General features: G+C 44.7%; 1 protein-coding gene across 1 annotated transcript in view; it reads left to right on the forward strand.

Moving 5' to 3' along the window:
* The window catches only part of ASTN1 (astrotactin 1), a 318,570-nt gene that overhangs the window by 129,420 nt on the left and 164,295 nt on the right, over positions 1–24,855 (forward strand). The window contains exons 3-4 of the mRNA XM_061183080.1: positions 22,633–23,026; positions 24,446–24,592. Of these exons, the coding sequence (XP_061039063.1) occupies positions 22,633–23,026; positions 24,446–24,592 (541 nt within the window). The remainder of the gene's footprint in view (positions 1–22,632; positions 23,027–24,445; positions 24,593–24,855) is intronic.

Consider the following 24,855-nt stretch of genomic DNA (forward strand, 5'->3'; position numbering starts at 1 on the left):
CTCAGCTTTACAACGTTTCCAGTTTTGTTCCTGCGGCTGCCAGCTTCCCTACTTCCCCCCACCCTTTTCCTAATGCAGGGAAACAAGCAGATGGACCTCACTAGTTACTATAGTTCCTGTATGTTCAGAGACTTTCCTATCAAATTATCCCATAGGTAGATGTAAACTTAACCAGCCTTCTTCCGTTGGCTATAGTTATGGGGAGGTTGGCTTAGGTGACACAGAAAATGGTCACTCCTGCTCCAGGCACAGCTTGGAACCACTTCCTTTAGTAGAGGCTGATAAGTCATGAGTCCATGATTCACTTGTTTAATACAGTGGGCAACTACAATCTAACTTGTAGAGGTGTTAGGAGGATCGAAAGATTTCATCACCACCATCACATCATCATCACAGTCTTAATTTTGCACTTACTATGTACTTACTATCTAAGTACTTTCAATATACACTAGCTTATTTTTTATTCGTATCACAACAGCATGAGGTAGAGTTTGTTATTATCTCATTTCACAAACGAAGGGACTGAGGGCCAGACAAGCTTAGAAACTTACCTGAAGTCAAACAACCCTAAAGGTGCAGAGCCAGGATTTGAATTGAGGCAGTTGTCAGAGTCTATATACTCTAAGAAGCAACCAGCTCATATCCTGGCCCATAGTGAGCACCCAAGATATATTTATTACATGTCCTTTTACCAGCTTTTGTTGTTTTGTCACCTTTTGTCTGCTGAGACTCATCTGACATGTGTCCCCATTGTTACTTCAAAGCCGATAACTCTTTGAACACTAGGACCCACAACCAAGGTGGCATGCAGATCTTTCTGTGGCTACACCAGGAAGCTAACCCCAAAATTTGAGAATCTGTTCAGCTCAGCTGACCCCACCTACTAACCTTGGCTGCAGCCACTCTGCCTCACAGCTGGCAGGGGGTTTATTGGCAGAGAAGGGAGGAGGGAAGTTGAGGACTTCGAACTCTAAAATTGTGAAAGTCATGTAACAGTAAAGTTAGGCGTCTTCATATACATACTTTCACACTTTTGCAGTAAATTTCTAGAAACCAAAAGAGCATTTTAAAAACATTATTGACCTATCATTGATTTTAAAAAATCATTGACTCATTCATTCATTTAGTTATTGATTCTTTCATTCAATGATATGTCAGGCTTCAGGTACTTTTTTAACTATTAAGGAGATAGAAAACTAATAAGACAAGATTCTGCTTTCAAGGAACATTCAGTCATATTATTAACACTTAACGTTTGAGGATGGCCTTTGGCAGAACTGAGTGTCAAGTGGTCCCCTGTTCCATTCCATTCTTTACGTCCTCTTTACAATTCTATTCTTCTTTCCTGAAGCTCATAGAGGCCTTCAGTTACCCCCATTTCTCCAAACAGCAAGGAAAATAGCTAAGAGGCCAAATTTTCACGAGGATGCTAATGTCTTTTAACAACTTGATGTAATATCCTGTTCAGCAATTTAGCTCACTTGATATAGATGCCAACAATTTACTTTCAAGTACTTAGTTCCAAAAATCCCTGAAGATCTTTTTGAAATAAAGAGTCATAATCTCTGTGGGGTTTAAATCAATATTAAGAGCTGGTAATATTCATAGTAATGAAGCTATCCCTTTACTCACTGTGTCCCAGACAACGTATGGGATTATTTTCATGAATAGTATCAATCAATTTCCATAGCAGCTTTGTGAAATAGTATTAAATCTCCCATTTTTCGGATGTGAACACTGAGACGTAGAGAAAGTAAATCACAGACCGAATTTCACATAGGTGGAGCCAGGATTCCAGGCAAGTATATCTGACTTCAGACTTCACTCTGCTGTAAGACTGCAGCTTGGTGGCATGAGGGTTGGCTGGCTTCTCCAGTTTTGTAGGCTGTGGAACAAATGTGCTTCTTTTGACTAGCACAGCAGAAACCCTTTGGTTGATGAAGGTTAGGAGGGCACATAGAGAATTGGCAAGATACTGTCATGGTGGAGTCTCTGAGTCACTTCAAAAAGTGAAGAGCTAGACTGGGCAACAAGATCAAGCATTACAGAAGCCTGGGGTTGGATCTGAGCAGAGGTCACTGAGAAGCCAAGAAGCCACTGAAGACTATAAGTTCTATGGTATAGTACTTTAGTTCTGTGGTCTAGCTATGGTAGTTTATAGCAGTGGCTTTGCTATCAGAGAGACCAAATTAAATCCTCATTCAGCCACTTACTAGACTTTCTAGTGGCTTTGGAAAAATTGCTCAGTCTCTCTAAACTCACTTTTCTTATCTGTAAAATGGGAATGATAATAGATTCTACCTCATAGGGCTGTTATGCTGATTAAATGAGGTGATTCTTATTAAGCACTTCCTACAGTGCCTGGCCCGTGGGAGGTGCCTAGTAAATATTGCCTAGGTAAACTCTTGGGGTGCCATGTAAGCTGGATGTAACAATTTCTGTGTGCAATGTGTTACCCAGGGGCCCGCTACCTTAGGGAGCCAGGAAAGCAGGTGGGATCATAGCAACGTCTTACAGGAGTCCTAGAGGGGTTTTGCTCAGGGAGAAGACTGAGGCAATTAGGGACATCAGGGCCACAGAAGGTGCCCATTACAAAGCTGGGATGTGGTCATGGACATCCTGGGCATTGTTAAGTCACTTTTATTGTTTACAGGGTTTCCTAGCAGCTATCCTGTGGTTTAGGATGGTAATCTCAGCTCCAAACTTCCCTGGAAGAACTTCATTAATTTATTTATTTTTTTCATCAAACCAAATGACGTCATTATGGGAATTCCTTTTCTGCCCAGGTATCCACAGATGCAAAGATTGTTATTACATTCACAAGAGAAAAAAGAAGGCATATAATGATGGGCAATATTCAGGGTCAGCATTGGTGGAAAAACTCAGAGATTCTTATTCTTAATGCTGTTATCTTTCCTCCAGATCATGCTGTCTTCCCTCACCTTCTGCCCCTCCCTAAAGCTTTGGGATTCTCTCACAGACCTGAAGTTTGTCCTTAAATATGACCTCAAACCCACACCCATAGGCCTTGGTTGGAGACAAACTAGATTTAGGTAGAGTAGATAGAGCTAGCTGGGCCCACAGAGAGACCTCTAGCATGGACAATGGCAGGAGATTAGGCCAAGGATCTGTAAAGGGCCAAATGGTAAACATTTTCAGCTTTGCAGGCCATTTAAACTTTGTTGCAACTATCTAACTCTTGCCATTATAGTGCCAAAGAAGCCATACACAGTATATGAATGCATGGTTGTGGCTGTGTTCCATAAAACTTTATTTATAAAAACAGACAGTGGGCCACATTTGGCCTAGAGGCCATAGTTTAGTGACCCTGATCTAGTACATTCTCCTCATTTTGTCTACAGAGCCCAAACAGAGACTAGACTCTAACAACTCGGTAGAAGTTATAGGGTTCTATTTGCAGTGTAAAAGATAATAGTTTGCTAGTTTTTGTTAGACTCCCATAGATTGATTATAATTGTCACTTAAGGAAGGCACTGATAAAGACTGTTCTTGCTAAAATTCAAGGCATATGGTGTTTACAAGTTCAGGTGAAATGCACTCACATTAACCTCTCTTGAGAGGTATTAATGGGTTTAGTGAAGACAAAAGTTGATGAAAACAAAAATGTGCTTAGACTTGACAAAAGAAATATAAACAGGATACCGATTAGCAAACATGCTGTCTTCTCTTCCCTGTGCCTCCTGGTTGGTTTCAACTTTGCCATACACAGTAGACTTATATGAAATGCCTGTTCATGTTAGAATATCTCCTTAAAGCAAAATACCTGATGTAAATGTACATGCGGGCATGGAAGTAGAATTGTGCTTCCAGACACATCACCATCAAGTTGGTGATACGGAAGGACTTTACGAGTTGGTGGTGGCTTTCTGCCTTGCTGAGGAGGCTGAGGGTGGACAAAGCATTTTAAGACCTCTCCTCATAAAATCAGCTGTGACTCTTTCAAGTATCTGCTCAAGTTTATTCAAAGTCTTGCCTACGTGAGAGGCTGATGTCAGGAGCCCTCCTCAATGTTGCATAGGGGCCCCCACGGTACATCCGGGGAGGTTGGGAGCCTCTTAATACTGCCCTGCTATTTATGAATTCTCCTGACACCTCTATCACTGCTGCTGACGTCCATAAATAGCAACAGAGATGAGTCAAGGAGCCTTCTAACTTGGGATGAATCAGATGCTCTGTTGATACATTGGACTGTGCCTGACAGTACAAGTGCTTCATGGAACAGTATCCGGAGCCTTCTGGGCTCTGGCTCCCAATCCCACAGTTTGCTTAACGTGAACCTAAGGTGACTTCTGCTGCTCCAACACCATAAAGAAGGCAGAGCTATATAAGATCCCTACAGGAGATCTGATACCAAATGTTTATTAAAGGATTCAACCTTTTGTTTTCTCCCTTCTTCTCTCTTGTCTGAGGAAAAAGATGGAAGGCTTTGGGATTAAGACACAAAAGTATTTTGGATTTATGAGTGAACATGTCAGGATTTGGCATTTGTGGGCCTTAGACACATTATTACAGAGTGAGGTAAGTTGCCACACAGAACAAACTCAGACATGCTCTGCATCCCAGCAGTGATGTTAAAGCATCTCTCTTTGATTCTCTGTTTATTCCCGAAATTTCATGGAGTGTATACATCCAGGTCACCATCCTCAGGCTTTCCGCTGGCTGTGTCAGTCCCCAGCCCCACTCGCCTCAATGCTCTGCTCATCAGCGAGAGCAGCCCCGGCCTCTAAGGCCTCCAGCCTCTCCAGGTCACGGTCGCCTTCCTGTGACTCCACCTGGAGTTGGGATGGGGCAGCATCCACATGTCCCAGCCAGGGCTTCCATGGCAGAGTGGCGCAGGCTGAGAGCCCAGCTGTACTCATACAGACTGTATTTCCTTTTTCTCTCCTCAACAGTGATTAAAGCTCGGTCGAGGCGACGAGCAGCCTCATGTTGGATAAGACCACTGAATTAGAAGTCAGGAGGCGTTCACTATAGTCCTTTTCCCCAGAAGAGTCTGTGAAACCTTAGGCAAGCTCCTTCACCGTCCTGAACGGCAATTTTCTTATCTGTATATGAATGTTTTCAAAACTTTAGGCATTCAGGGTTTTTGCCAAATTTTTATACAATCTGTGTTAGTGTTTTCAGAATATTTTTATTTAAATTGACTGTCTTTTTCAGTTTGAAGTTATTTTAGCTTTATCTCAGATGAAAATGCCAACAAAATCATAGGTTTGAAGTAATAGTTAATTATTTCAATATAGGTTAGGAAAGATAAAATTTTATGAAATAAATAAAAATGTTTCATACTTTGACCAGCCATTAGCATGCCATCCACCAGGAGCACTGGATGGGCTGTGTGGACTCTGCCTCGGGAATCCCAGCCTAGATGCCCTTCAAGATGCCTCCAGATCTCACTTCCTAGGAATATGACAATGAAGGACGGATGGGACACTAGCAATCCCAGGTTAAAACAGACCTCAGGGTAGTATATCGAGAAACTTGATTCCATCCCCTTCAGCAACTCTGCTCTTCTTTTTTCCATTTATGAGCATGAGATGATGGTCTGTGGGGAAAAGGATGGGCTTCTGTGCCTATAGGTTGGGTTGATGGTGGCAGTTCTGCCCTGGGAGGGAGCTGTCACTTCCCACGGTGCTGATCTGTTGGAAGGAGTTTGGTGGCTGTGAGCCCTTGCCTGTGGCCCACTGGGCTCTCTCTGCAGGCACTCTGAGATTTTGCTGAACTGCTGGCCCAGGGCCCCTGTGCTCAGCCAGCTCTGCTTCTCACAGTCCCCAGGGAGTCTCCCTAGACGTGCCCCCACCTTTGCTGGCAGGAAGTGCTCCAGGACGGAGCGGCCTCGGGACCACGTGAGGGATCAGGTCATAGGAAGGGCCCACAACCTCCAGCTTGGGGGACTTGGTAAGGGGAAATGTCCCACAGAGCACTGTGGAATCACCTCTGGAGGACTTCGGGTGCTCTAAGAAGAGGATGTTTATCCTCCTACCTAAAATGCCTTCAGCGAAGCCAGAGGTGGCGTGATTCCTGGCAAGCACAGCCGAGCCAGTGGTTTTATATTTCTTCCTCACCTGACTGCCTCAGTTGCCCTGTGTGCTCTGTTCTCAGGACAGCAGTTAGGAGGAAAAGTCTATTTTAGAAGGAAAATTCCTGACAGGATAATGAACTCTGCCTTGCCGACTAACAGTGAAGGCACTTACAGGGCACCTTCCCCTCCTGGTGGGTCCCGCTGGTTCTCAGCACAGCACTCTTGTGGAGACAAGGACAAGGCAATGCCAGATTTCCATCAAGAACCAGGAATGCGAGGTCCTCTCTGAGGCACTGGACATTCAGCTGTTTTCTTCTTCCTCGCTTCCCTCTCCTACATGCTTTGTGTGAGTTCCTTTGCTTCTTTGCTCAAGTTTGGATTTGATGTTCATTTTTGCCTAGTTTTATCTAATGGAAAAAGTTAGAGTGGGAAGTGGGCTGTGTAACTATTTCTGTGAGCACATTCAGAGGGCTATTTCTACATCCAGACATTTTTCACCAGCATTCGTGCTACATGCTGCCTTACCCAGAAAATATCATTTCAGCTCACTAGGGTTGCAGAGAAGAAAGGCCATTATTTCACTTATGAATCATCCACACAAATAGTGCATTTTATTATCTGGGAACAGAAGGATCTCAGTCTTCCTACTCATTCTTTTGCCCAGGATCCCCCTTTCTTATTTATTTATTTATTTGTTTGTTTGTTTATTTATTTATTTATTTATTTATGGCTGTGTTGTGTCTTCGTTTCTGTGTGAGGGCTTTCTCTAGTTGCGGCGAGCGGGGGCCACTCTTCATCGCGGTGCGCAGGCCTCTCACTATTGCGGCCTCTCGTTGCAGAGCACAGGCTCCAGACGCGCAGGCTCAGTAGTTGTGGCTCACGGGCCCAGTTGCTCCGCGGCATGAGGGATCTTCCCAGATCAGGGCTCGAACCCGTGTCCCCTGCATTGGCAGGCGGATTCTCAACCACTGCACCACCAGGGAAGCCCAGGATCCCCCTTTCTGCACTCTCCTGTTCAGTGTCCCTGTACCTGTCATGGCCATGGCATTGTCCCCTTGCACCCTCCACTCCTCTCCCTGTGTATGTGTTCAAATCCTACCTACCTTTTACATCCTCCCTCAAACATCTCCCCCTGGCCACCTTCCCCAATCTCTCAACCAGAGACCATGCCTTCTTCTTGGTTTCCTATGGCCAGGCCAACAGGAAAGATTTCTCTGAGCCTCTCTCATGGCTGGTAGCTATTTCTATCCAGTGTGTTAGTATTTTGATGAGTCTTTTCTTCTCTACTAGGTTCCTAAATGGCAGGATCTGGTCTGAGTCTGATTCATCTTTATATTTCTTACAGCTACCAGCACAACGCTTCACACAAGAAACATCCCCAGTTGGTGTTTGTGGAATGAATATTATTTGTTTGTATCATGTTTTTTCCCCCTTGGTCCTTACATCTGTCTCTTTCTCCAGCCCTGGCTTCTCTCCCTCAAGCTTCTGACTTACAGATCTATCTGTCTGGATGTCCCACGTGCACTCCGAACAACACAGAACAGATGAAATGTATCATCTATCTTCCCCACCACCCTCTCCACTTCTTGTGTTCTCTCCTCGCTTGGTGCAAGGGCCATCAGCATGGTTACCCAGGTCAGATCCCCTTTCCTCCCTCTCCCTCCTCATTCAATCCAGCATCAAGCTCTGCTCATCTGATTTTCTGAAAGTCTCTAGAATCCCTCTCTTCCTTCCCTCCCCACCACCACCGCTGATACAGGCTCCCATCACCTCTCAGCTGACTGCTGCATGGGTTTTCCACCTGTTCACGCTGCCTTCTGATACCATCCCCTCAAAACTCCCCTTTCGCTACCACCGGGCTGTTCCTAGTAAAATCCAGCTTCAACAATGTCACCTTCCCGGTAAAATGCCTCGAGTAGTTCCTCACTATGAAGGGTAAATTCCAAGATGTTGAACCTCTCATGATCTGACCCTTCTCTTCCATCAAGCCTTGGTGTCCACTCTCCATTCTAGGCGCACTGACCAGCTCAGTCATCTTTCCTGGACCTCCCTTGCTATTTATTTCATCTGTGATTTCACTAGTGCCATACTTTTGGTGTAAAATGTCTTTTGTCTCCTCTGAGAGGGGTCGCTTCTAATGCCTCTTTAAAATTAGTCCATGACTTCGCCTAGGAGGCGTCCCTGGGCCCCTTCCTTCTAGGGTGGGTCCCTGCCAGTGCACTCCCTGGTGCATATTCCTGCCCTAGCCCTCACCCCTGCAGGAGGCTGCCTCCACTGAGTGTGATCTCCTAGCTAGGAGGGATCGTGTATCTCTGTATCCCAGCCAAGGGCCTGGCCGAAAGAGACTCTGGGAATGAACAGACGACCCTGTGGGGAAGGCCGAGCAAGTCTGCCACCATAGAAAGCTGAGGCTCAAAGAGGCCAAAGGGCCAAATGATTGGTAAGTGGCACTGCTGGGACTGGGGCCCAAGTGCTCAGTCAGGGCCGCTTCCTCTGTGTTGCAAGGCCTTTGGTGGAATGTTCTGCTCAGGGCTCCTCTCTGGTCGTTGGGGTTCCCTTCTCTCCGCTAAACCCTCACCTCTCTTCCCCTCTCCACATAGTCGTGGAAAAGGAACTTAGGGAAGACTGACAAACGCACCAGAGCTGGCCAGGTCACAAGGCCATCTCTCTCTCTCTCTCTCTCTATTAAAATTTGGGGGGCTTCCCTGGTGGCGCAGTGGTTGAGAATCTGCCTGCCAATGCAGGGGACATGGGTTCGAGCCCTGGTCTGGGAGGATCCCACATGCCGCGGAACAGCTGGGCCCGTGAGCCACAACTACTGAGCCTGCGCGTCTGGAGCCTGTGCTCCGCAACAAGAGGGGCCGCTATAGTGAGAGGCCCGCGCACCGCGATGAAGAGTGGCCCCTGCTCGCCGCAACTAGCGAAAGCCCTCGCACAGAAACGAAGACCCAACACAGAAAAAAAAAAAAAAAAAATTTGATTTAATTGACACTAAGCAAAATCACTGTGAAAGATCTTCAGAGTGAGAACTTCAGCTGTGAGTGTATTACATGGCATGGCATGAGGACCAAGGTGGTACCACCTGGTGTTATACAATGAAGAGGCCTCTCCCAGGACCTGAAGACTCGACAGTCCCTGACCCAGACTTCTGGACAAAGCCAGGCTCCCAGGAATAAAAAATCTTGTTCTTTTTTTTTTTTTTTTTTTCCCTGTCCTCAGTGGCTGTGTTCATACCTCTGCAGTTTGCAGCCACAGTGCCATGACCCCATCAATTGTAAAGTGTGCCAAGTAAATCTGATACTAATCATAGGTAAAGTCCTGAAATTTGTGACTGGTTTCCTTTTTTTCCATTAGAGTGGAGTCAATGTTATAAATGACCTGTAATAAGGTCATTCTCACTCAACTTGTATTCTGGTGCGGCTTCTTGACAGAGAGAGAGAAAAAATGGAGTGACAGCTGGTGCTGGGAGTACATCAAACCCTCGGTGTGCCTGTGGGATCTCCCCAGGGTACAGCCCGCGTTTGTCGTGGTGCGGTGGCAGAGAAAACTGTTCACATTGTTGGTCCTGACGGTGTTTGGCCCTCTTGCTAAACCAGATTTAATTTCTCCAACTACAGAATGGAGTGAACAAGAACTTCTCCATCCTACCTGCAGTCACTCTGCAGAACTAGACATACAAATGTAAATATATATATACACACATAAATACAAATAATGCTTATATTAATAAAAACAAAAATTAAAGCTTTAGTTTCTAAGAAAAGGGACTTTTTTACACTATTCTTTCTGTAAAGCACATATATTGTTCTTCCTATAATTAGGTGCTAAACCGGTGTTTTGAAATGTGATAACAAATGTCTTTGACGTCTCTGATGATGAGACTCTATTCATGCAGAGCTCTGTGGAGGACAGTAAGAACAGTCAGATCCAAGCACAGGTCAGTTCGTTTTACTAGAAAAGCATCTCTGTCAGCTTAAACGAGCCCTCTGCCATCTCACAGCGGCTTGCTAACGGTACAGAAAGATACAAGCTAGAATGAAGTTGGGTAGGTAGAAGCCATCACGCTTTCTGAAAACACAGCTAATATCCTCTGGTTGATGGGTCTGTAGCGTGGACCTCCCATTCCTCACTCCCTTGGGGTGAGGAAGCAGACTCCCTACTGTAGCTGACTCCTTCCTGGGAGGCTCTACAGCCGAGGGAGCACCTCAGGGTTGGCCAAGGAGCCAGCTGAGAAGAGCAAAGAGGGCTTCCAGATGGAAGCCTTAATTCTGAGCAGACAGTGTAGATATCATGCTATTTGTGCTTTATCAGCTTTGCCAAGCCAGCTGAATGTGCCTCCCTGTAATTAATCAAGCAGTGAGCTGTTTACAGAGGGTCAGTTCTGGGCTGGGCCCTCCGCTAAGGCTGGGACTGTAGAAAGTTTTTAAACCATGGTCTCTGCCTGCAAGTCTAGTCAGAGCTATGATATGGGAAACAGCAGAATCAAGGATTAAAGATTAATTAAGAAAAGCTCTTATATGCTTTAAAAATTGGGAGCGAATGCCATGTCTGAGAATTGGAGTAATCAAAGTAGGTTTCAGGAAGGAGAGGAACTTATGCTGGGACTTACAAGGGTGTGAAGAACTGAGGTAGAAGGAGGGTGAGGAAGGACCTGTCGGGGAAGGGAGAGGGCAAAGGTGCAGAGATGGGCATAGACAACCCTGTCACCCTATCCTGTTCTCTCTCTACCCCTCTCTCCCTTACAACTGAACTGAATGTTAAGAATAGAAAAAAAACTAAATCACTCCTATTAAAAAGTAGAAAAGTGAAACCTCTTGGATGCCATGATCTGCACTAAGTCGTAATGATGTTGCAGGCTGGCTGGGAACAACTTCCACGGGGTCAGGAAAACATGCCTGCCCCGGGAACAGGATTATGCATTTGCTGGGTGGATGATGTCTGCCTCATTCAGTTGTCTTGGAAGCACAAACCCCCGACTGTCTTTGTATCATGTGAGTGTCTCTGGCCAGATCAGGCTGACCTGTGGATGCACTTCTGCGTGATCAAGCTGTTGATCAGTAAATCAAAACAATAGCAGAGTTAGGCCTTTTGTCACCTTCCATGGCTGGGATGGGGCAGAGCTGGGTTCAACTTCCAGCTTCCCTTTGCTCTGGCCCGTCTTTGCGGGCAAGCACTGAGCTTGCATCCAAGGTCCTGGGATGTATAACTAGCATCTGGCCGGGAACAAAGTGAGCCGTGGTCAGCTAGTGAAGAAATCAAGCTTACAGGTGACAGGTTCTCTACTTCACCTCATCACCTCCCCCTCCAAAGCCCCAATACAAGAAAGAAGTCCTGGAAAACCAGAAGAACAAAGCTGACAGCATGCAGAGATGGGTGGGTGGGAGGCCAGCGAGGGAGGAGGCAGGGCAGGGAGTTGTTGTGTGTGCATGTGTTTTAAATTAATGATGGGAAGGATTTGAAGACTTGTACAATGACTTTGCCAGCGAAAATGTAATTAGCTGAAGACAACATGCTGCTGATGTTGGAACCGGTGGTGTAATGAAGCCTGCCCTAATGAGAACGTCAGTGTCTTGCTCGGAGATTGCCTTCACAAACAGGGCCTCTTCTCCAGATTTTGAGCTTGATTAGTTCCAGAGAAAAATTGAATTGTAATAATTTTTAACAGGAGAAACAAGAGCCACAGCACTTAGTGTATGGCCCAAGAGGAGACTCTTGACCGTCAGTCTTCCCTCCCCCTCCCCTCTTTGGTGTCAGACAAAGCTTGCTGGCAAGGAGTGAGGGGCTTGGAGGGAATCTTAGCATGTGAAACACTAATTGTGTTCGTAGGTCAGCATCTCCCCCAGTCCTTAATTCCCTTGCCTGTTCCTTTGCTACAATTCTTCAGCTCTATTCATATTACTTGGTGCCAAGATTGAGTCACAGCTGGAATGTTACAAGAGATGTGACCATGGATGCCCATTATTCTCCTTAGCATTGTGGGTCAAATAAGTTACGAGTTAGAAGAGCTTTATGAGCAGAAAGCCATGAATAAGAGTTTTGCTAACCTCTGTATTTGATCAGCATTAAATGACTTGCATTGGGAGTGACCATTATCATTGTTAGGGCCCTAATGCAAAACATGACCTGCAGGGTTTCTCCTACCTTTTCCAAATCTGTTGGCCAGCAGTCTTTTGGGTGACCTGACTGATGCAGGTTCTAATTTCCCTGAAAGTGTTCAAGTCCCACATTTTCTCCCGAGCCTATCTTCTACATGTGTTGTTATATTATGGAACACATCTACTGTTCCTCTTAGGGCTCTGACCCCAGAACAAGGGCTTACAGGCAGCAAAGAGACCTGAGTTTGTGTGCAAGTGTGCCAGGCTATTCTCAAGGAGATAGTTGAGCGTCTGTGCCTGTTGACCCTAAAGGCATTTGATTTCACTTAGAAAACATCCACCCAAGAACAGATATCTCCGTAAGTTTTCTCTTCCCATGTCAAAACGACAGCCCAGTAAGTCTGGCCGCCCTTGGCACAATTAAATTATTGCTTGAAATTATGCACTTGGTCAACCCAGTGATTACATTAACTGTTCAGTTTAATTGAAGAAGATTGGGGGCATCTGGGGCAGGCAGTGAAGACAGTACTGAGTGTAGACATTTAAGAATCCTTACTTGCATAACCCTAAGAGTTAGATATAGGAGCAAGACCACCAGGGCTTAATTTGGAGAATATGGGAAGTTGGGGAATTGCAGCCCAGGCTACAGTGGTGGGCTCCTTTCTACTCAACAAGGTCATAAAACAACATTGTTAAGATCAGTGGTTGAGTCTTGGTTTGAGCAAATTATGTAGCCCTTCTGATCTCCTGTTTCCTTACCTAAAAAATGGAAATGGTAATTCCTACTGCTTATATTTATTGGTAGGATTAAATAAAATGATAATGGTAGTTCACCATTCACTGTGTTTGGCACACGGTATATACTTTACAAATGGTAGTTATTATTTCTCCTCCATTGTGCCGATACTATAGGAATAAGGCAGTGTGTGTGTAGAATTGCAGAAAAAGGCAGGAATTCAGGGGAGGAATTAAGCATATGTAATGGGATTGCTATAGGAGCTGAGAAATGCTTTTGTAGTGATATGTAGCCTCTGAAATCTTTGCAAAGCTAACCATCAGCTCTGTAGGATTGTCACCTCTCCCAATACAGACACTGTGCCATTGGAGGTTCTACTGTGAAAGAAAAACCCTGGCAGGGCTTCTGAATACTTGACTAGACCCTGCCACAGCAGACCTCATGGCAATCATAATGATAAAGTTGGACCTCTGTTTGTGGGAAAAAAATACGGTCAAGGCCCGCACCTATGTGAAGGGCCTTCTACCTGTCCCCTCGCAGGCATCTCCTGGATTATGCAGCCTTTAAAGGTTCATCTCAGTTTTTAGCTGGGGAGGAAAAAAGACCTTTTGGAAAAAAAAAAAAAGACCTGGTTCAGAGAGTGATATTGATGAATATGTGCCCAAATCAGGGACATCTTGACATCTTGACACTCTCTCCGTTTTATTCCCAACTTTTTTCATCTGAAGTCATTGGAATTTCCACAGGTCATTGGAATCCCCACAGGGGTCTTGCACAATGTCTGCCCTCAGTTGTTTTTCATTTGCTCAGCGCCAGCTGCTTGCTGCCCACAGAGCTGTTAGGTCTCTGAGACCTCCTCTCCTCCCCTTGGGCTGGGCTACCTGACGTCTGGGGAGATGGGAGGAAGAGGGTTTAACAACTCCATTATGTTCAGAGAGAAAGAGGGTTAAAGTCTAATGGTCATTAGCATATACCGTGCCAGCTGCCTCTTCTGTTACTTGTTCAATAATTCCCTTAATGCTTGGTCCTAATGGAGCAGATTATTGTTATTATTTTACTTCATTGAGATCACCTACTGCATAAAAACAAAGAGGAAAGGGGGAAAATAACGTGGCCAAGAATAGGCATGGAGCATTATCCAGCTGGAGATATTTATTTATTGGCTTCATGCTTGGCTTGTGAAGTTCTGAAGGGCTGGTGCACATGGTCCATGGAGGGAGCCTGTCTCACGCAGCTCTGCCCATGGGTTGCTGAGACAGCGACCTGGCGTGCTTTTGCTTCCGTGTGGACCCGTTTATCTCCCAGCCTGCCTGTCATGCACAATGTACACACTTGTGCACGTGCATGCATGCACATACCCACACGATGGGTCACACGTGGGGCCAGCCTCTTAACATAGCACTGATTGCGGTCCCATCCATAATGTCTGACTAAGCAGCAGCATCTCTCAGAAATTTTCTAAGTCTACATCTAGAGGGAGTGGAGGACCTCAGCTTTGCCTCTGTTGCCTGATTCCTCGCGGCTCTCTCACTCTGCAACAATCGAGGTCAGTCTTTGGAATTAGGGGATCCATTAGGGTAGCCTTGGGCCCGGAAAAGCCAGCCGTGGCAAGCTGCTTCTGTCACCCTGCTTTGTCCAGCTCCACTCGACCTCAGCCTTCTCATTAAGGCAAACGGCAGGTTCCCCAAGCTACTAGTGATCAGAGAGCTCCGAGCTCCTTATGCACAAATGTAGTCCCTTGCTTTTACTTTGGGACAGCAAAGTCAAGCCTCAGAGGTAAGAAAAATCCCAAGAACTAAAAAAGCAGCTCTATAAAAAGAACCTGAAAGAGGACAACTTGAAATAGCCCAGGCTGGCTCCAGCATGCTAGACTCTAGCCACTTTCCCTGCAGAGCTTCAGGCTCTCATTAGCTGAAACTCCTGAAGCCTCACAGAGAAGTTGAAGACAAACTTCCCAGATTAAAGAAGAAAGACAGTGATCAAAACCTAATAGAATCAAAACTTTTAGACCTGGGAAAATAAAAAAAAATTAAAAGCTATAAAGTTGAGTTTCCTCTTGAGAAGAACTTCATGCTTACAGCCTCCTTGGGTTGGGAGGGCCCTCTGATGTCAACCTGCCTAACCTAGGGAGCTCTTGATCTTAGAGTTTTTCTCTTGCTTATATATGGAAGGTTGCCTGGTCCCTATCTTTACCCCCCAAATGGCATTTTAATGAGAGATCTTGGGGGGACATCCTATGTCTTCCCTGTGCTTTGGATATTTGGACTTAGAAGGGTGGGGCTGGGGTTCTGAAGCATCTCATGGCAGCAGGCTCCAGTGAGAGGCTAACCAGGCAGGGCAGGTCTGTCCCCTGCCAGTGGGATGTGCAATTCACGTCAGAAGCCCCAGAGGAATATTGAAGCCTCTTAATTAACGTGGTGGCCTGTGGCAACTGGAAAGCATTTCCACACGATTAAAGACTTCAGCAAACCCCCAAGGGGAGGTAATGTTCCTAATAATTTATAAATTGCACCCACTACTTAATAGGCTTAACCTGTAGCTTTTGTCTTCCATTTGGGAAGGAGATGGGCAGAGGATAATGGATTTCTATTCACCAGCCACCACAGAAAAGAGAATGTGCCAGAGGAGCAAACCAAGGAGCTTTCTCTTCTAGTTCAGGGACTCCTGGCAGTAAAAGGATCCTCAAGGTCAAGAATGTGTTAATACAATTTTGATGACATCTTCTGATTTCCAAGGCCTATTGTGCCTTTGGGGAAGCGGGTGGGTCTGCTTATCAGGGCTGCATTGGCTAGCTGGAGTTGATAGCCTGCCTCTGAAGGATCAGTTCCTTGGTCTGTAGTTTCTGGCATTACTGGGCAAGAAGAGCTCACAAATATTTTTTCCATAATTAGTTTACCAGTTGAGAGCTATTTCCAGTTTGACAGGCATCAGTGTTATAATCAGGAAGTTTCCAATTTGGGAGAGTCAGTGCATTTCTTTTAATCACTTCATTTGATAGATGAAGGCCTGGGGTAGGTTCAGAGAGGCTGTGCAACTTGCACAAAGTTGTTCTGGTTAGCTCTGCTATTTTATTGGTGACTTACATGCTATTAGAAACTTACTATAGTTTTCCACTGGGCTCAGAGAAACGTAGGATTGGATGGGACCTTGAAAATCAACTATTCACCTCATCCATTCCCTACCCCTGGGATATTTGGATCTAGATTAGAAAGTGAGCAGCATTGCCTTTTGGGCTTACACAGTTTTTCTCCTCTTGGTCTGTCTTCTTTGAAAGCTGGAGAGAGAGAGAAATGATCACTGTCATATGTGAGAGAGGGCATTTGCCCTAGACCTTTGGGCTTTGTTATTGGGGAAAAATAGGTGACAGGCCACCAAACTCGTCTATTTTATTCTTAGCTTTTAACCACCATTTAATTCCTTTAGGAATATAATTTGAATTCAGTGTGTCCAGTTGCCTTGAGGGATAATTAATTATGTCTCAGAGTCACTCTTCTGGTTACTCCTAGGGCAAAGCTAAGCTTTGAAATGTGAGCTGATTGATTGTCTGCAGCCACTTGACAGATGGTAGCTGGAATCGTAATCTCAGCTTTTCCACTTCTCTGCCAAGGGTTCACAAAACCCAGGTGACTCCCTAAACTTTGGTGAAATTTGATAAATATGGATTCTTTTTGTTGGGATTTACCGATCATATGACACTGATTTGGGATAATGGAAGGATTTTACTGGCCCCTGACGTTATAGGTTATACCTAGAATATAACCTCCAGTCCAGATATCTTTACCTATCACAGTTTCTTCTGTTATAAGAAAAGAAGTCATGGCAGGCTATTTCCAGTCCTTGTGATCTGTTTTTATCTTCCTTTTGTGCCTATGTTTACCTTTAAAAACCAAATTATAGAGATTATTTTCTCTAACTCAAATGTAAACCCCATGAGATCAGGACCTATTCCTTTATTATTCACTGCAGTATCTGCATAACAGTGACCATAAGAAAAATGCCTCGCTAAAGTGAGTAAATATCTGTTGAATGATTGAGTAATGAATTGAATGGATGAGTCACATAAGCAACTGACATATAAGCTTTGCTTGCAGGCACATAGGTGATGTCCATATTGAGAGATACTCAAAGTTGACCTCCCCTTCTTCCCTCCCTCCCTCCCTTCCTCTTTTCCTCCCCCCCTCCCGCCCTCCCTCCTTTCCTCCCTCCCTTCTTTCCACCCTTCCTTCCACAGTTATTGAACACCTACTTCATGGAAGGCACTAGGATTGACCCTGGAACTTAGCATCCTCTGCTCTCATGAAGTCTATAATCTAGTAGATGAGATCAACAAGCAAATCAGAGATAAAAGTACTTCTGGTTAGTTATGTGGAAGGTTCTATGGGTGGTTCAGTGATATAGGGAAGAATTGGCTGAGGTTATGTCACTGAACTGACTTTAAAGGACAAGTAAGGGTTAGCTAAGGGAGTGAGGAATGACCCAGACCCAGGATGAATACACAGGTCAGATAATGAGACAGTCTTGTGGTTGGCCTGCATGACTGGGATGAGCATAAACGGGGAATCTGCCTAGAACTTTCTATCCCTGAGCAATCACCATCAGTGCTATATAAAACATTGTTACATAAATATTATAAAATCTGCAAATTATCTGACAAACCTCATACTACTCTCTCAGGTAAGTGCCCAAAATGTCAGTTTCATGAGAAAATAAAAGCTGATTTCATTTGTTTGATCTCTATTAAAGCCAGCAGAAATGATTTATTGATTTTTTATTTTACTTTATTTTATTTATGGCTGTGTTGGGTCTTCGTTTCTGTGCGAGTGCTTTCTCCAGTTGCGGCAAGTGTGGGCCACTCTTCATCGCCGTGCGCGGGCCTCTCACCATCGCGGCCTCTCCCGTTGCGGAGCACCAGCTCCAGACGCGCAGGCTCAGTAATTGTGGCTCACGGGCCTAGTTGCTCCGTGGCATGTGGGATCTTCCCAGACCAGGGCTCGAACCCGTGTGCCCTGCATTGGCAGGCAGATTCTCAACCACTGCGCCACCAGGGAAGCCCCTTATTGATGTTTTTTAAAGAAAAATATATTTTTAAATACCATTTTTTGCAAGCATCTTATTAATAGATGTGGAGATTTCATATACCCCAAACATACTTGTGGATACAAAAATTTTAACAGTTTTGAGGAAAATCAATAGAATAATCAGAAAACTCATGAAAAGATGAATAAAGAGCAAAACAATTGCATATCTTGCTGTCAGTGTTATTTTTTTAATGTTCAAAGTTTGCATTTTGTTACTTCTCACTTGGGTCCAGATGTACCTTAATGGTTTTTCTGTTTGTTTGTTTTGTTTTGCCATAAAAATTCAAGTAAACACATAAATGAAGCACATACTCTGAACACAGCTAGGGTAATGCAGAAGCTCAAAGCAAGGTGTAGGTATAGGAAGAACTCCTGTGCACTTCTGTAAAGCCTGGGAGATCACATTGCCCACTGCGTTTGTCAGTATGCTCATGTTCACATGCCAGGTGGAAGTCTATTTGAATGGGGTTGAATGCTTAGAGGAAGTTTGTTCCTCCCAACAAACTTTCTTTTCTTTTTTTTTTTTTTATTAAATATAGTTGGTTTACAATGTTGTGTTAGTTTCAGGTGTAGTAAAGTGATTCAGTTGCGTATATATTATTTCAGATTCTCTTGCATTATAGGTTGTTATAAGATATTGAATATAATTCCCTGTGCTATACAGTAGGACCTTGTTGTTTATCTGTTATATATATATAGTAGTTTGTATCTGCTAATCCCAAACTCTTAATTTGTCACTCCCCCCTTTCACCTTTGGTAACTATAAGTTTACCAACAAATTTTCTTTTGTCAGACAAGAACTCGCCTTGTTCTTTTTGACTTGATTATTAGGAAGCTCCTAGCCCTTCTTGGCCTAGGCTTCTTTCCATTCATCTGCCACCTCTTGGTTTCATTAGGTTATTTGAAAGAAAATCCTAGAGCCTCTGTGAGTTTCACTGAAACTGCTTAAAATCTCTGATGGAAGTAGAAGGGTTAAAAATAATGGTAACATCAAAGAACCATGGTTTATCACAGGAATGCAAAAGCAATCGAATTTGAGCTCTGGATTTGAGTCCTCACCATAGACGGAACATTATCAAAGTGGCTACACCCATGCCTTTTCCCAGTATAGTGGAGGCTCTGTACATAAAGTTCTCCTACCTACTCCCTCCTCACTGGATAGAGCAGATAAGCAGTCCAGAGGGATTTGTGTGTAGTGATTTTACAAATTATTATTACAACATATTATTATTATTAAATAGTATTACAAATTAATATCATATAACTTATGTATATTATTATTTCGATAATAATCCACAACTAGTAAGTCATAACAAAGTGTTGTGACATCTGCCATCATTTTGGGTTATAGATACCACTATATATATATCTATATATATATAGATATACCACAACTTGAGTGCCTGAGAATGTTTTTTCATATGCCTGTGATGAGTTTCACCTAATGACTGGAGCTCATTATTGGTAACTGATTATTAAAAAACTGAGGTCATCTGGAGTCAGTGACTCTAAGCAGAGGGAATGTTTTGCTAAAGTAGTACTAGAGCTGCTAAATGAACTGGCTTAGCCAAACAAAAACTTGTATTCTAGCTCCCTATGAGTTGTTATTGTTTTTAAATTAGCATAAAATATTGCTAATTGAGTGTCTAGGCCCCTACGTGGTAAAGGGGACTTTAGATGAACCTAACAAAACAGTACCATGAAAAGAGCAGTGGAAGAGGATCTGGGTGTAGAACCAGTTCTACACTGTCTAGTTTTGTAGTTTCTCTGGGCCTTCATTTCTTCAGAAGAGGAGGGGCTGTGTCTATAAAGATTTTCACTGGATCTCACAGTTGAGAGAGAACACAGATTTCTCTGTTGAAATTCAACGAAATTGAGAGTCTAATGGTATCCTCCATGCATGTAGTGGTGTGTGAGGCACAGTCTTATTTTAGCACAGAGACCTTGAAATGCACCTGCTGTCTTTTCCCTGCCTGCTAACCTTGAGTCGGACGCTTGAGTGGGTGCTTGGTGCAAGGTCCTTTGTTTACGATAGTGTCTCTTTGTCAGCTATATGTGCACTTTGAGTAGTTTCTCTTTTTCCTTCGAAAGGTGAGGATGGATTCAGGTGGAATTACCCCTATTCTCCTACTCTGTCCTCTTACAATTCATGAGCTAGATGCCAGGGCGTATATGTCTCCAGTGAGCGAAGCTCACTCAGGGTGACTGCAGCCTAGTGGTTAAGAAGGTTAACCACTGGAGTAGGAGTCATTTTGGCCCCCTTCCAGTCCTATGATTCATTTGCTGTGTGACCTTGGACAAGTTATTCGGCCTCTGTGCCCTAGCCTTTTCAAATGTAAAATGGGGAAATAGTTGACCCTACCTCTCAGAGTTAAAAGTGTAGAGCATTTGGGGCAAATGTCTGATACAAAGTAAAAGCCCCATTAACAGACCACTGTCGTTGCTTTATTCCTGTGTAATATGGGGCATGAACCTATGGCCTGGATCTTATCACAGCCCCGTTGTGAGCAACTGAAAGGAGAATCAGAGAGGAAGAGTGGAAGGGGCGCCTGAAGACCTCTCTGCGAGCAAGAAGGATGGTGCTTAAACCATTCCCGGGAGATTGATTTTTATGCCCCCCTTACAGCTCTTTAGGGAATAAAATTACCTCGAGCTTTCACTTGCCTAATTCAATGTCTGACAACTTCCCTGCTCGGGAAGTTATTCTTTCTGTGTGGCTTAATTACCTATTGTTGCAGTTTCAATTTGGGATGAAGGAAAGTTAGTGGGTCTGACTCTGAGATAAAGGGTCTGCCGAAAAACCACTGGGTTGGACTCAAACGCTCATTCTCAGCAAACGGGTGCAAGGCTCAGTTCTGCCCTGTTGAGGTGCCCCAGGGGCTCTCTGTGCACATCTGCAGGGCTGCCAGGAGGGAGGGATCATGGTTGGCAGAGGTGGCACTTATCAGGGACCTAGGATGCTTGGCTCTGTACTCCCACCCCCACTGTAACCTGAGCAGCTTCATATTCATGCTTTCTGTGTACTTGCTTGAGAGATTTCACCAGGAGAAAGGGTTATGCAGATAAAAGAAAAATTTGAAAACCTGGAGGCCAGTGTATGTCTCCAAAAAGCCACCCAACATGACAGGTCACTTGACAGCTGACTCTGTTACTTCTTGTCTCAGCTCCTCTGAGCTGCCTGTTGGAAAGCAGCAACATCGTGTGTGTGAGTGTGTGCGCACGTGCTCCTTTGCTCACAGTGATGGGGGGAGAGGGAGGATAAATGGGAAAATTTACAGGGAGAGGAACTTTATAAATCTAAGATATAATTATTATGAGACTGGAAAAAGCCCCCTCTAATATATTCAAGGGAATCATCTTGACGCAGCCTTGTGTGGACGAGCCCCTGGGAATTAATAGAGGGTTTTCACCTCTAGCCTATATGATGGGGCGGCAGTGATTGAAGCCCAAGATTGAGAGCAGAGCCATTTGGCACACGCCCACCTAATGAAATAGGTTCCGAGGGATATTGACCAAAATAAAGGGAGTGGATACAGATTGTGCACGGGAAGATTTATGCCCACTGAGTGCTGTGCAGCAATGGGCTTGTAAGCCCTTCCCTCCAAACACTGCCCTGGGCACACGTTAAGGCGAGGCGTTCAGCCTCGCTGAGCACTGCATCCTCGTCTCTGACGGACAACTTAGTTGTGTTCAGGCTTTTAAGTAATGGCCTCAGAGGATGGCCTTGGAGCACCAGAAGGTTCAGAAGGAAACTCCTCTGCCAGCCTGAGTCCAGGACGACGTGGGTCTCAGTCCCTTCTCTTGAGCTTAGCAAGAATGGGAACATCACTCAGGACTGTGTGAGTGGGAGAAGCCTGTCTCCTAAAGCAGCAGTGACCCCAAAAGTCATGTTCAAATGATGAGATTTCTCTGCACACTTGGTTGTAAGTTCCTGATGGATGTAAACTTCTCTTCCGATGGGTCTCTGGTTTTCTCCTGCTCGGGTAATTACCCTGATGGAGACATTTAAGGTTAGGCTGACAGCCTTGACTCCCTGTGATACAATCTATTAGATGTGTTACATAGTTACCTAACTTAGTACTTACACCACCCTGTGAGGGTAAGTGGTATCTTTTCCATTATACAGATGAGGAATCTGTGGTATCTTCTCCATTATACAGAATCTGAGGTTTCGAACTTATAGGACTTGCTGATGGTTGGTGGAGGCAGAGTTAGAATCTATATATGATTGATTTTAAGATATGAAAGAGGAAGAAACCAGATGCCATCCCACTGCTAAAAATTGGCCTGAAACCAGCTTTACATATAGCAGATCTGCCTTAAAAAAACCCTCTCTCTTATTTCTGCAGCTGAAATTATGCACACGCACACACACACACACACATATATACAATCACAAAGACTTCTTTCTTCTTCAAATTGTTTGCTAAGCCAGAAGCAACCATGGATCACTTGAAATGATGCACTGATCATCCCAGTTCCATTTTTCTTTCACCCTGATCACCGATCACAGCAGACTGTCCCTTTGCTGCTGAGTGATGCTTGCTATAAGCGCTTACTGCACCTAAGTGAATGAATGAATTAATGGGTGAGTGATGGATGGTAACAGCGGGAGGGGTGAGGCCCCTTGGTGGGACGAGCTCACCCATCTTCCTGCGTCCACCTGCTGCCCTCTCTTCCCAGGGTGGCATGATAGCACTGCTGCTGTCCATCTTGTGCCTTGTGATGATCCTATACACTCGCCGGCGCTGGTGCAAGCGCCGCCGGGTCCCCCAGCCCCAGAAGAGTGCCAGCGCTGAGGCTGCCAATGAGATTCACTACATTCCTTCTGTGCTGATCGGCGGGCACGGGCGGGAGAGTCTGCGCAATGCCCGCGTGCAGGGCCACAACTCCAGCGGCACCCTGAGCATCCGGGAGACACCCATCCTGGATGGCTACGAGTACGACATCACTGACCTGCGCCACCACCTGCAGAGGGAGTGCATGAACGGAGGGGAGGACTTCGCCAGCCAGGTTACCCGCACCCTCGACTCCCTGCAGGGCTGCAACGAGAAGGCAGGGATGGACCTCACGCCAGGTGGGTGACTCGGTCCTTGTCTCAGGGCACTAGGGAGTGGGTAGGGAACAGCTGTTTTCTAATTTCATGGCTGGTTGTCATACATAATGGGATGTGCCAGTGCCCTTTCGCAGGTGGGCAAGAACCGTAAGCATTTTCCTGAGATGATGGGAGCTGTTTTCTAATAGACGAAATCAGAAGAACAAGGGTAAATTGGATCCCTCTCCACTTCCACTTTGCACTGGAAGTAGAGGTACTTTTACATCCAACAGAAGAGTGAGTTAGAGGCTTTTTCATATATAATGAGGAATCCTCAGGAAAATAAGGATATAGCAGAAAAGATCAACATGTGTGTGTGTGACATTTTTGTATATAGTATGTTTGTGCGGGCAATTAAATTTTCTATTGAAGTGGAGGGGACAGAGATATCTTTCTTTTCTATGACTCCTGAGACTTTGGCCTGGGGTGTTTTAGTTGTGTTGTCTTGCCCATACCTCTGTGGTCTTTACAAGGGATGTACTTCTTCAGAGAAAATAAAGGAATACAATCAAACTGTTTGACCTCAGATGCTTTGTCCATCTATGAGACACTGGGTGGAAGAGACTTGGATCTAACGTGGCTGAACAAGACCAGAGTCGGTAAAATGCAGAGAGGAAATGACTGTACTTTTCATTTATAGCCTATCTCTCATACTTCTATAAATAACAACTATCTGTAGATAAAACCCCAAGACAATGATCCTTCAAGGAACTGCCCAATTTATCTTTGAAGAAGACATTTTTGAAACTGAATATTGCTTATGATATGTGGACTTTCTGTGGGGCTTGAAATCACATCATAGAGGTTTCCATTCTGCTTGTTATCTAGAGAAGATCCTATGACTAGGCATGTCTTAATAAGATTTAAAGTCTAGACATTCCTTGAGACTAGGGGATGTGTCTTCAATATCTCATATATTCCATAGCACCTGCCATAGTGCTAAGCCCACCAAGTAGCCATATGATTAGAGACTCAGGGAGCAGGCAGATAGCACAAATATGTGAGAGAGCTGGATGTCAATAATAGGTAACAGAGCAGACTGGGATGAAAGAGAGGGGGCAAGTTCTGCCTGAATGTGCTCAAATTCAAATTTCTGTGAAACTCTGTGCTGACCAAAGGAAAGAAATCTGCGGTCTGTGTCTCACCAAACGGCCACACGTGGTGACCCTATCAATACAGAATTGGTTGAATTGGATTTCCTTTCTTCACCCCTTCTCTCATAACTCTGTAGTCCCCTAGAAATCAAAAAGAAGCATTTCAGTCTCTGCCAGTCTCTCACTTTAAAGCTTTCATATTTCAGTTTCTGTGAAGCCCCATCTACTTGGTTCATGCAGATTTCCTTGCTCTCACTTTCTTTGGCCTTTTCTCTTAAAGTTTCTGCCTTGGCCTTTCCTTATACAGGAAGCGACAATGCCAAGCTGTCGCTGATGAACAAGTATAAAGATAACATCATTGCTACCAGCCCCGTGGACGCCAACCACCAGCAGGCCACTCTGCTTTCTCATACCTCCAGCAGCCAGAGAAAGAGGATCAACAACAAAGCAAGAGGTACCCGCGTCCGGTGTTAGGGCTTGAAGGTGGCTTCCTTAGTATCAGCAGAGGCAGGGCCGTTAATATCCTTGACCCCCCACTCTCAGGCATGGCTAGAGGGGCTGTGTTTGGTCGCAGTCTTTCTACAGGCCTGTTGTGTGTTACTTACCAACAAATTTAAATGTATACACATCTTTTGACCAAGTAATTTTAGCAATGAGAATTTGTCCTTAGTAAATAATAATTGGACAGGTGTGCAAAGATGTGTGTAAAAGGCTGTT

The sequence above is a fragment of the Eubalaena glacialis genome, chromosome 3 (genome assembly GCF_028564815.1).
Source record: "Eubalaena glacialis isolate mEubGla1 chromosome 3, mEubGla1.1.hap2.+ XY, whole genome shotgun sequence".
Taxonomy (NCBI): domain Eukaryota; kingdom Metazoa; phylum Chordata; class Mammalia; order Artiodactyla; family Balaenidae; genus Eubalaena; species Eubalaena glacialis.